Below are 11,953 nucleotides of genomic sequence, written 5' to 3' on the forward strand. Positions count from 1 at the left end.
TATCTGACAAATATTGACTGTGGGACAACTAGTTGAGTCACCTTATCTTATTTAGAGGCAGCTGGAATTCTGGGTTTAGAATCAGAAGGACTGAGTTCAAACACAGCCTCAAACTCTTGCTAGCTATATGGCCCTGGGCAAGACACTTAACCCAGTTTGCTTCAGTTTTCTAATGAACCTGAGACCTGAGTAAAATGGTAATAATAATAGCACCAAGGTTGTTGTGAGCATCAAATAAGATATTTTTTAAAAGTTAGCACATAACCTGGTATGCAGTAAGTTTTAAAAAACTTATTCCTTTCCTTTTCATCCCCATTCCTCCTCCTCTCATATATAAGTTGCTGGAGCAGCCACCAATCCAAATTAGCAGAAAGAATCTCTTCATTGAGGAGATGGGGAAGGACAAGGGTTGTTCACTATACCAATGAATTCTCAAGTCTAGTCCCCCACCCACACAAGGAAAAAAAATACATTCCACTTAACTAGGCAGAATCCTTCTACATCTCTAGTAGGAGTAGTAGATATCTTTCTTAAAGAAGGCCTTGCCATCAAATGTATGCTGACATGACTTTCATATTACATAGATTATAGTGAGGGGAATGTTATGCAAAGACATCCTTTTTACTTTCCTAACTTTCAGAATCATTTCATCCCATGATGTGATTAATAGGAAAAAGGACTTCTGGTGAATGTCTGGAAGCTGTAGAAGTAAGCCTTATAAATAAATGATTTCCTTCTCATTTCCACATATCACCTTTTTTTTTAGGTTTTTGCAAGGCAAATGGGGTTAAGTGGCTTGCCCAAGGCCACACAGCTAGGTAATTATTAAGTGTCTGAGACCAAATTTGAACCCAGGTACTCCTTACTCCAAGGCCGGTACTTTATCCACTACACCACCTAGCCGCTCCCAATATATCATCTTTCAATAATGAGAACTCTAGTTTGTATAAAAGTCCATCTTTTTTTTTTTAACACTGATATTCTCTCTGTGGTTGTCAACAATGAATAGCAATGAACACTTGCATATTTGTGACATGCTTTGCATCTACTATGTCATTTAGTATTTCCTCTTTCTTTTCATTTGAAGCAACATAGATGGAGAACGAGGAGGGAGAACTCATTCTGGTCCAATTCCTATTTAAGAGCCACTAGAGCACTATTTCCATATCCCAGTCATCAATGTAACCTCCATTGCTCCTTTCTCCTCCACATACCTACTGTTTTAGTTCAGTATTCAACTCTGAAGTCAAAGTGTTCATTCGTTGTTAGAATGAAAATAGAAGAGTTTGGAACCTCAGAACCTTAACTCATCATAATACATTTCTATGACCCAGACTTGTGTTGATTCTGCCCATTTTGTAAATAAAGAAATTGATGCTCAGGTAATTTAAGGGACTTGTTATAAATTCATACAGCATAGGTGTTAGAGCCAGGCTTTAAACTTCCCTACTCAAAGGTCCATCTGTAATGTATCTCTTTCCCATATTGCCTTTTTTCATAGAACACCACAATCTCAAAAGAAACAAAATTGCAGGTATTTGCAAAGGTCATTGGAAAGACGGTGGTGGTATATTAAGGCAGTAGCATAATCCTGTATATTTTAATATTATTCAGAATATGTGTGACCAGAAAAGGAACAGATAGGGCTGCTCATGTAGCAAAACAGAGGTTTTGCCTACATGGCATTGAAGTGAAGTATCTAGAGAAAGAAATAAGGCACAGAATGTTTCTTATTCTAGGCAGAATGGTTACATCCTTCACCAGGGTCCAGACCCATCCTTGATAAGATTATAGATCCAAGTTTGTTTCCCCACATTCTTGAACACAATGTGTGACACAGAGTAGAACTTTAACAAATACACCTGGGTTTGGAAGTGAAACAATACTCACAGAAAGTCTTTGATTCAAATCCAAAAAACTGAGGTTCATGTGCTACTGGAAACTTTTGATCCAGAAAAAAATAAAAAAACAATTTGTTGGTTAGTCAGTTGTGTCTAACTCTTCATGACCCCATTTAGGTTTTTCTTGACAAACTTACTGGAATTGTTTGTCATTTTCTTCTCCAGCTAATTTTAAATGAGAAAACTGAGACAAGGGGCAGCTAGATTGGCACAGTGGATAGCACACCTACTCTGGAGTCAAGAGGACCTGACTTCAAGTCCAGTCTCAGAGACTAAGATAAGCAGGTTTTAATGACTTGCTAAGTAAGGGTCACACAGTAAAGTATCTGACATTGGAATTGACCTCAGAGAGATGAGTCTTTGTGGCTTCAGGATTGGTATACTATTTACTTCACCTCTTGACATAATAATGATAATAATAAATTATTATTATATTATATTAATAATAATAATGAATATCATGTGTTATTATTCTAATAATCAGCATTTATTTAGCACTTTATAGTTCTCAAAATATTTTGCAGCTATCATCTCATTTTATCTTCAAAACAAGCCTAAAAGTTAGGTGCTATTTTTATCTCCATTTTATAGATTAAGAAACTAGGACAACAGAGATTAAATGACTTGTTCAGGGTCAAACAGCTAGTAAGTATCTGAGGTTGGATTTGAATCCAAGTTTTCATGATTCAGATACTATACCACTCTCAGTCTATCTTTAATCATAATCCTCCCATATATGGACTGCTCAGATTAATGACTAATATGCAGCAAAGATGGAGAACAATGTCTTTTCTCTCAAAAACAAAGAGGAAAGGTTGTTTTTCTTTAGAAACTGATGATTTGAATATATGAAAATAGGATGAATCTCTCTAAGTTCATCTGATTGGAAAGATTCTTTCTTATTTCTGTTTTTTTCTGTTTCTCTGCCTTTATATATATATATATTTGGGGGTATTTCTCTTTTACTCTTTTCTTCTCTCTAGTTGTCTCTCCATATTTCTGTCTCTCATTTTTCCTTCTTTGTCATGTTTCTCTCTTGTTTTTCCTATGTGTTTCTGTCACTTTCTAGTTTTATTCTTTTACTTTTACTCTTTTCTCTCTGTCTATTGCTGCTATTCCAGTCATATGTGGTTGGTAGCACAGACATTTCTAATCCTGCACAATAATGAAGCTGATGGAAACTGACAGGAATGTCCAGAATTATATCATTGAAATCCCATAATAAAAATAAAGGGAAAACCCTACAAACATTCCTGGAAGTTAAGCTTTTAGTCACCAAATTGGGTAATAAATGATGTAAGAAGCCAAAGAAATAGAGGAAAAACACACTGAAGGGAAAACAGACTGAGCACAATTTGTCCTTCTTGGAATATTCCTTTTACCATAGTATGTGTCCTCTGAAGTTGAAAAAGCTGAATGAAGGGATGAAATAACAACTGCCTCTTCATCCAAATGCTTTTCTTGCAGTTCATGTTTTCCATTTTAGGGAAATCCAGGGCACTAAGGTGTGTCTGTCAGACAGTCAATCAAAATTTGTTAAGTGTTTGATGTGTCCTGTGTAAAGGAGATATAAAGAATGGCAAAATAAACACTGGTCCTGCCCTCAAGGAGCTCATATTCTGATAGGAGAGTGTCAATGGCAGGTAATTTTACAGGAGATGAAATTGAGAATGGAAGTGAAGAGAATATGGAAGTTCCACATCAGGTGGAAGTTGAGTGAGTCTCAAAGGTAGCAAAGAATGACTGAAAATGGCAGGAGTAAGATAGAGCATTCAAGACAGAGGGAATAGTTACTGAAAAGTTTCAAAGCAACTCATGGGAAGAACCTCAAGGATGCAGATGATGCTGGATTATAGAATATATGGAGGGAAGTAAAATAGAAGGACAAGAAGGAACTAGTGTGTGAAATGTTTTAAAATCCAAAAAAGATTTTGTTTTTTAAGATGGAGGTAGTAGTTGACCATTGGAGTCAACTGAATAGAGGGTTCACATGGTCAGACCTGCATTTTAGGGATGCAGCTAGAGATGTTGTGAAGATAACATGTTTGCATGGTAACATTGAATTTGACTGGGAGAATGGCAGTTTCCTTAACAGTAATGGGTAAGTTCAGAAGAGGCAAGAGTTTGGGATTAAATATAATGGCTTTGGTTTAGGACATGATGCATTAGAGATAGTTATTGGATATGCACTTTGAGATGACTAAAGAGCAGTTGTTATTGCTACACAACTGGAAAAGAGAGTAGGACTGCATAAGGAGACCTGAGAATCTTAGCATAATTTTGATAATTCAAGTCATATGAGTTGATGAGATCACTAAATGGAGTAATATAGGAGAAGAAAAAAGGGTTCAAAATAGTCTTGGAGTATATTTATAACTGGTAGGCAAGACTTAGAGGAATATCCAAGAAGATAGACTAAGAAAGAGCAGACAGAGATGTAGAAGGAGAATCAGAAGGGAGATTTGTCACAAAAACTTAAGAGGTGGGCGGCTAGGTGGCAAAGTGGATAGAGCATTGGCTCTGGAGTCAGGAGAACCCAGGTTCAAATCTGGCCTCAGACACTTAATAATTACCCAGCTGTGTGGCCTTGGGCAAGTCACTTAACCCCATTGCCTCAAATAAAAATTTAAAAAACCTTATAGAGGAAAGAGTATCTTGGAGAAGAGGGTAATCAATAATGTCAGAGTCTGCAGAAGGCTCAAGGATGAAGACTGAGTAAAGATCAATAGTTTTGGCACTGAAGAGAGATCAGATGAGATCAGAAGCCAGATTAAAGAAGGTTTAGAAGAGAGTAAGAAGACATGAAGTGGAGGTCCTAATTATATGTGGTTTTCACACAAAGTTTAGCTGTGGAAGGGAGAATAAAGGATGATAGAAAGTAGAAATGGATGGATCAAGTGAAGGGTTTTTTTAGGGAGAGACTAAAAGTAAATGAGAATTGATAGAATAGAGGTACAATCTGGTGGAGAAAAGGGGATGAAACAGTATCATGTCTATATGTGGAGGAGTCTGCTTTGGCACAGAAGAGGATCACCACAACAAAGTAAAGTGTCTGGCTTAATTATTCTTTAATTGACATCTAAGAGTTCTGTGATAGTATTAATAGCTGATATCTAAATGACCTTCTGAAATTTTCAAAGTAATTTACCCAGTTTGTCTAATATGGTAAACACCTCTATCTCATGGAAATCCTTCTTTCTTTAAGACAATCTCTAGCACTATGTTCTCCATGAAACCCTGCCTGATCCTCCAGTTGCCAGTGCCCTCTTTCTCCAATAACCTTGTGTTTAACTACCCTGTATTTTATTATATTTGATCTCTTTATTCCATATATATTTATCTAGAGATATAGATAAACAAAGAACTATATACTCGTTGTCTTCCCCATTAGAACGAAAGCTCCTTGTGAGCAGAAATTGGATCACTCTTTGTCATTGCATTTCCCATCCTAGAACAGCACCTGTCATATATTGCTAATTAAATGTTTGTCAATTCACAGATGGAGTTTGTAACATCCTAGTTTAGTAGGTACTGTTATAACACTACCAGCAAGGACAGACACAATGGAACAACTTTTAGAGAATAACCCACCTATGTCTGCAAAAGCTCTGAGGTGAAGGATTTATATAATACATTATACAAGGTATCCCAAAAGTCTTAGTATACATTGTTTCAAGTTTTAATTTAATTTATTTATTCAGTGTATTTCCTGATTGAAACTATGTTTTTTTAGCATTTTGTTTTTTTGCAAGGCAATGGGGTTAAGTGGCTTGCCCAAGGCCACACAGTTAGGTAATTGTTAAGTGTCTGAGTCCACATTTGAACTCAGGTACTCCTGATTCCAGGGCTGGCACTCTATCCAGGGTGCCACCTAGCCACCCATTTCAAGTTTTAGTATCTTAAAATTGCACTAAGACTCTTTAATAGCATGAACTATACAAAGACTTTTGGAATGGACTATATATACACATGCATACATACAAAAATATATGTAACATGATACATAGTAGACTAGAGGTTGACTCAAAATATCGGAAACTGAAGTCTAGTTTCTCTTTACTCAACTGTGTTACTTTAGGCTGCTCTCTTCATATGAATTAAGACAATGAGGTTTATAGTAAAAGGAGATGTGGACTGGAAGTCAACAAAACTAGGGAGTCTAGTTTCTAACTGGACATTAATTATTCAAGTGATCTTGGACAAGTTACATTTTGTTGGTCCTATATTTCATCATCTGTCAAATGGCAGTGTTTACTACATAATCTCTCCATACTTCCTGGCTACAAGATTCTTAGAATCTTTCTGTCTGACTGACAGTATATCTAATTCACCCCCCATCATCTCCAAATCATCACAGAGTTGGAAATTTTGCCTTGCATATCACACCCCCAAAAAGGCACATCTGGACCATAATCAAAAGAAAGTTCACTGAGTTTATTGTCACATTAGGTGCTTAATAAAGGCTTGTTTCACACATTTTATAGAAAAAAATAGAAAGTCCAGGTTCTTCTATTTACAGTCACAGGGAAACAGAAGCATCAGTGGCAGCAGCTACAGCTCTTGGTCTCTGGTGCTTTGCAGATACAACCTTGGGCACATTTGGCACAGCCTGCTGGACAGCAGGAGCAGCAGACTGGGAAGGAAAGACAGGAGGTGAGTGTGCAGGGAACCTGAAAGGGACCAGTCCTAGGAAAGCTAATGCTATGTTATTGCAGGAAAAGAGTAGCACCCTAATACTCACTTTGGGGATTCTGTGCCTCTATTGGATTTGAAATTAAGTTCAAGATTAGGAGTTCTGTTTATTTGAAATCTAAGGGACCACGTTCTGTCATAAGGCCAGAATATTTTAATTTCGGCCACAAAAAGTTCCTGCATCTCTCCCTGCCCTACTCCCCTTTCCCTTCTTACTTTTCTTGCAGGAAGTGCACCGGCAGGATTTACATTTGCAGGAGTTTGCACAGGTGCAAGAGCCACCTGGAGGGAGAGAAAAAAGAAAGAGGGAAGGTGAGCAGAATAGGTAACCTGAGGGATTACAAGCACAGGTCAGGGATTCTTCTTTCCCTTTCATTCTCCGTGCCCCATCCCTGATAATCAATGACCACCTAGAAAAGATGGACCTGAGGTTTTCCCAAGCTTGCCACAGTGAATCCCTGCATAGACTGTTTGCCCTCTTTCTTTTCTCAGTCCCCCCACCCCAGAAGTCTTCTCCCACCAACCAGTAAGGGCACAGACACAAACCCTGATCCTAATCCTGCCATCTCTGAGTGCCTCTCATCTGGTATTATAGCCCTGACCACTCCCCTTCCTTCTGCTTCTCAGGGTGCAACACATTTCTGGACAGGACCATAATTCTGTCTCTTGCTCAAAAGTGGGAGCGCTTCTCGGGTCTGTCCCTGTCCCTGGAGCCCTGGTTGGTAAACACATGTATGACTCAGAGCTTTAACTCTGCGAAGCTGAAGCGGGGAAAGAAGGGAAGCTTTCTGTTACTTCACTTTAAAAGAAAGTCCATCTCCTTCCCCGTGCGCACAGCCTCTTTCCATCCCAGCCCACGGTGCCATCCCCAACCAAGCCGAGCTGTCCCAGCACCGGACAGAGCATCCCTGGCCCAGGGGGCTCTTACCGGTCTCGCAGTTGCAGTTGGGGTCCATGGCTGGCAGGTGGGTAACAGACACGCTGTTCTCACAGGAGGATGAACGGGAGAGAGATGTAGTGGCGGCCGGAGTCCGGCCTTCTCATTTATAGGGAAAGGACCTGGAGAACGCGTGCAAAGGCCCCGCCCCTTCTCCTTCTCCCTCCTTCCCTCCTCTCCTCCGTCTCCCTCCTTCCCTCCTCTCGGCTCGCCACCTGCACACCGCCCTAGGTTGAGTTGACTCATGCTCCTTCTCTGCCTCCAGAATATTTTTCCAAAGTCCAGGAGTGCTGAGTGCAAACTTCCCGCCACTGGATCCGAACTCGTACGCAACGGGGCCGTGTGCAGAGAACAGAACTCGGGGTATTCCCCAGCCCCTCGCTTGGAACAACCCCGTCAGTCCAACTAACCCTCACCCTACATCTGTACCCCCATATCACCTTTCCAGCTCCAACATGAGACCCAAGTTTACCATAAAGGATTCCTGTCAGTGGAGATAAGACCAAACATTTCTATTCCCCTAAATCTGGCTCGAATTTTTTTTTAATTAATTACAGGCAAAGGCAGATTTCAACATTCATCCATGTGCAAGTTTACACGTTCCACATTTTTCTGTCACCTGTCCTTCCCCCTTCTTCCCCTCAGCTCTGCCCTGACATCGGATAGTCTTATTCCCTTAATTCTTAAGTATGCTTGGCCTCAAGTTCATTTTTCTTTCTAGAAACCCCAGACAAAGGCCTGACCTCTGACTGTACCCTTAGGGGTCCTCAGCATGGAAGTCTCCTTATCCATTATCCATTCAAGTTTCTTTAGGAATATGTTGAGAATTCCTGGAATGGATAAGGAATCCTTTTAGAACAAGGGTTCTAAGGTCTGTCCATGGACAGATTCCAGGGGTTCTTGAACCTGGATGGGAGAAAAAAAATTACAACTTTATTTTCAGGAACTCTAACTAAAATTGAGCATTTTTTTCAATCATCAATTTTTTGCAAAGTATACTACTCTGCTGAGAGACATGATATTAAAAAAAAAGAAATTAAGACCCTCTACTTTTAGGGAGGAGTTGGAGGATATGTTCAAAGCCAGTTGGGGGCTGTTGCCTTCCTTGGTTTGTATTTTAGCTCATTTAAGGAGTTTCTCATCCTTAGTCAGGATCCTCTAATTAGATTGCTTACACTCTTCTGTTATCCAGTCTGGGACACAGACTAATCCTTGTCCTTTGGGCATTATGTCACAGGATCTTAGAGTTGAGAGAAACCTCAGGGGGAATCTAATCCCTGGGAAATCTTAACCTTTTCTTGTGTCACAGACTCTCTTAGAAATCCTTTGAACACATTTTCAGAATAAGGTTCTTATTGAATAAAGTACAAAGGAAATCAGTTCTACTGAAACACAGTTATCAAAATATTTTTAAAAAGCAAGTAAGACAGACACACACACACACAGACAAAAAAGGCAGCTGGGTGGTGCAGTGGATAAAGCGTGGACCCTGAAGTCTGGAGGACCTGAGGTTCAAATCCAATCTCAGACATTTAATAATTACCTAGCTTTGTGACCTTGGACAAGAAACTTAACCTCATTGCCTTGACAAAAAAAATACCATACACACAGACACACACACACACACACACACACACACACACAAACAAACAATTATGAACCCCTGTATTCCTATCTATCCCCTTCCTGTGTCAACAGGAATATCCCATAGATTCCTTGCTTCTGGGGAAACTGGCATTAAGTCATTCTTGCAACAAAAGAACCAGAAATTCCTCATGTGCTTAAAGTCTGGTAGACTATGGCATGGCAATGTGAGGAAAATGTGGGTGTTTGGCTTCCACAAGAAGGAAGGGAGGATTATAAATTTACATTGCAAAGACTGGATTCTGTAGTTGCCTTATGGGAAGATGACCTCAAATCTGATCAAAAACTGAAGAGATTACCCCACCTGCTTTTAACTTAACCTAGAGTTTTTACCTTCTCCTTTGTGCATGCTCAAGGAGATCTAGCTGTTCTTGCTTATTAGGATAATGAGCAGGGTGAGGAAATGTATAGGAACCAATGTATCAATTAGATTTGCAAACCCAGCCTATGGTTGGCATGAAGGGGCAGGAACAAAACCTTTCCAAGTTCATAAAAGAGCTTGTATGTTGGGATTTCCCTGCCCCCCTCTCCCACCTTGTGAGAGGTGTGCCATTTTGTTAAGATATCTTAATAAAAACCATTTTAATCACTCTGGACTAAGTGTTCTCAAGCCATTCATAACAGCACCAAAATTATCTGTAAAATATGACCCTTTGAATTTTAACATACTAAAGTCTATGAAATATCTACATTGTAAGATAGCTCATAATTATATAATAGTTTAGCAAAAGGCATTACCTAATTACAAGCAGAGGAAGAATGAATTTGGATGGGAGGAGGGTCTGTTGTTAACTACACATATTTAAGGAAGGCAAGAATTTGGGATAGAGAGTAAAACCCCAAAAGGGCTGGGTTGGGGGGGGTAGTGTATATTTTGCTTCCCCCTTCATACACAGTCTCTCTCTCTCTCTCTCTCTCTCTCTCTCTCTCTCTCTCTCTCTCTCTCTCACACACACACACACACACACACACACACACACACACACAGAAACACTTCATGAAGTAATAATAATAATAATAACAAAATCAGTTGTGTCTGATTTTTTTAATGAACCTAGTTGGAATTTTCTTCCCTAAGATACTGGTGCAATTTTCCATTTCCTTTTCCATTTCACTTTACAAATAGAGTTATACAGAGTCATACAACTAGTAAGACCAGATTTAAACTCAGGTAAATGACTCTTCCTGGCTTCAGCCTGGAGATTTATTCAGGACACTACCTAGTTGCCAGAATAATAATTAGCTAATATTTATATGATGTATATGATATTTATTTTCTACACACTATGCTTTGTACTTCACAGATATTCTCATTTAATCTTCACCATATCCCTAGAGGAGGAAAGTGGGGTAAACAGAAGTAACATGACTTGCTCACATTTACACAGCTAAAAGGTGTCTGAGGTCAAATTGGAATTCAGGTTTTTTTCTATCACAGTATCATTTAGCTGTCTAAAAAATAGCAGAAAGGTGTTAGATTTTTAATCATTCTCTTTAAGTATACCTATAGGTAATCTAAATTCCAGATCTTTGACCTATAGCTAAAAATAGCATACTATAGGAGGTGAAACTCTAGCAACTCTGGTATCCTGGAAAGAAGTTTCAGAAAAGGATACTCCTTGGAGTTTTAAAGAACAGAGTGATCTGAGATTTGTCATAAACCCAAAAGCAAAAGGAAATAATCCTTGAAACATTTATTCATCTCATATTGTAAAATCTATGGCATGTATCTAGGAGGGGGAAAAGACAATGAAAATTGACTGTATCATCAAATGCAGGGGTTAAGAAAGTATATTCTCTGAAGAACTCTACAAAACCCCTCAAATTAATTCTAATACAATTTGATACTTGGTGACTTCAATGTAGAAGTAGTCTAGATGAAGAAAGTGAAAAATATATCTAGGTCAACATTCATATTTTGAATTCTAAGAAAAACTTGTAAACTTTTTATCTAAGTCAAAACTCTCCCTTTTCTCCCTCAGGAAAATATCTCAGAGTCATTTGCTTTTACAGTAGAAATAATATAGATACAAAAAGGAACTTCAATGATTTAGGAAATAAAGATAACACTTGGATACTTTGAGTGTTTCTATCTCACCTCTGTAATCTATTGCAAATTCACTATTTTATCTGGCACCCTTAAACTCCTAGGAAAATCTCTTGTTTCTCAAATTATTATGTGTATCTCCAGTCTTAAAGTGGTGTCTTTCATGGAACCTTAATTCCAAGAGCTATATATAACATATTTTTTCATCCTGAAACCATTTTTTTAGGATTTTGCAAGGCAAATGGGGTTAAATGGCTTGCCCAAGGCCACACAGCTAGGTAATTATTACGTGTCTGGGGCCAAATTTGAACTCAGGTACTCCTGACTCCAGGGCCAGTGCTCTATCCACTGGGACACCCAGCTGCCCCCTGAAACCATTTTTATACTAACCTGGCTGTCTTATCTAATCAATCACTGCACTAGATTATCTGGTACCTGAAAATCTGAAATAATTCTGCAATGCATCAGAGTTGGGACTTTTCTACACATCAATCAATCAACTAACAAGAGAATTCACAGATAAACCTTCCTTCTATCAAACTTCCCTATTAAGTAGACCACCATCCTCCTGGTTACCCAGGTTTACAATCCAGATATCATTCCCTAGCTTTCTTTACTCTCTCATTATCCAATATCCAATCAATGGTCAAGTAATGAATGCCCTATCCATTTTTCTAACAACTTTGAAATATGGCCCCCTCTCTCAATTAATATGATCATCATCAATAATAT

The 11,953-nt window shown here is 38.8% G+C and overlaps 1 protein-coding gene across 1 annotated transcript; it reads right to left on the reverse strand.

Annotated features, from left to right (window-relative positions):
• Positions 1-6,320: 6,320 nt before the first annotated feature.
• Positions 6,321-7,653, reverse strand: LOC141516916 (metallothionein-1F-like). Its single transcript, XM_074227876.1, has 3 exons — positions 7,522-7,653; positions 6,810-6,875; positions 6,321-6,534 (listed from the first exon to the last, which is right to left on the reverse strand). The coding sequence occupies exons 1-3, from the start codon at positions 7,547-7,549 to the stop codon at positions 6,440-6,442; spliced, it is 189 nt and encodes a 62-aa protein (XP_074083977.1). The 5' UTR covers positions 7,550-7,653; the 3' UTR covers positions 6,321-6,439.
• Positions 7,654-11,953: the final 4,300 nt, after the last annotated feature.

Source organism: Macrotis lagotis, chromosome 1 (genome assembly GCF_037893015.1).
Source record: "Macrotis lagotis isolate mMagLag1 chromosome 1, bilby.v1.9.chrom.fasta, whole genome shotgun sequence".
NCBI lineage: Eukaryota > Metazoa > Chordata > Mammalia > Peramelemorphia > Peramelidae > Macrotis > Macrotis lagotis.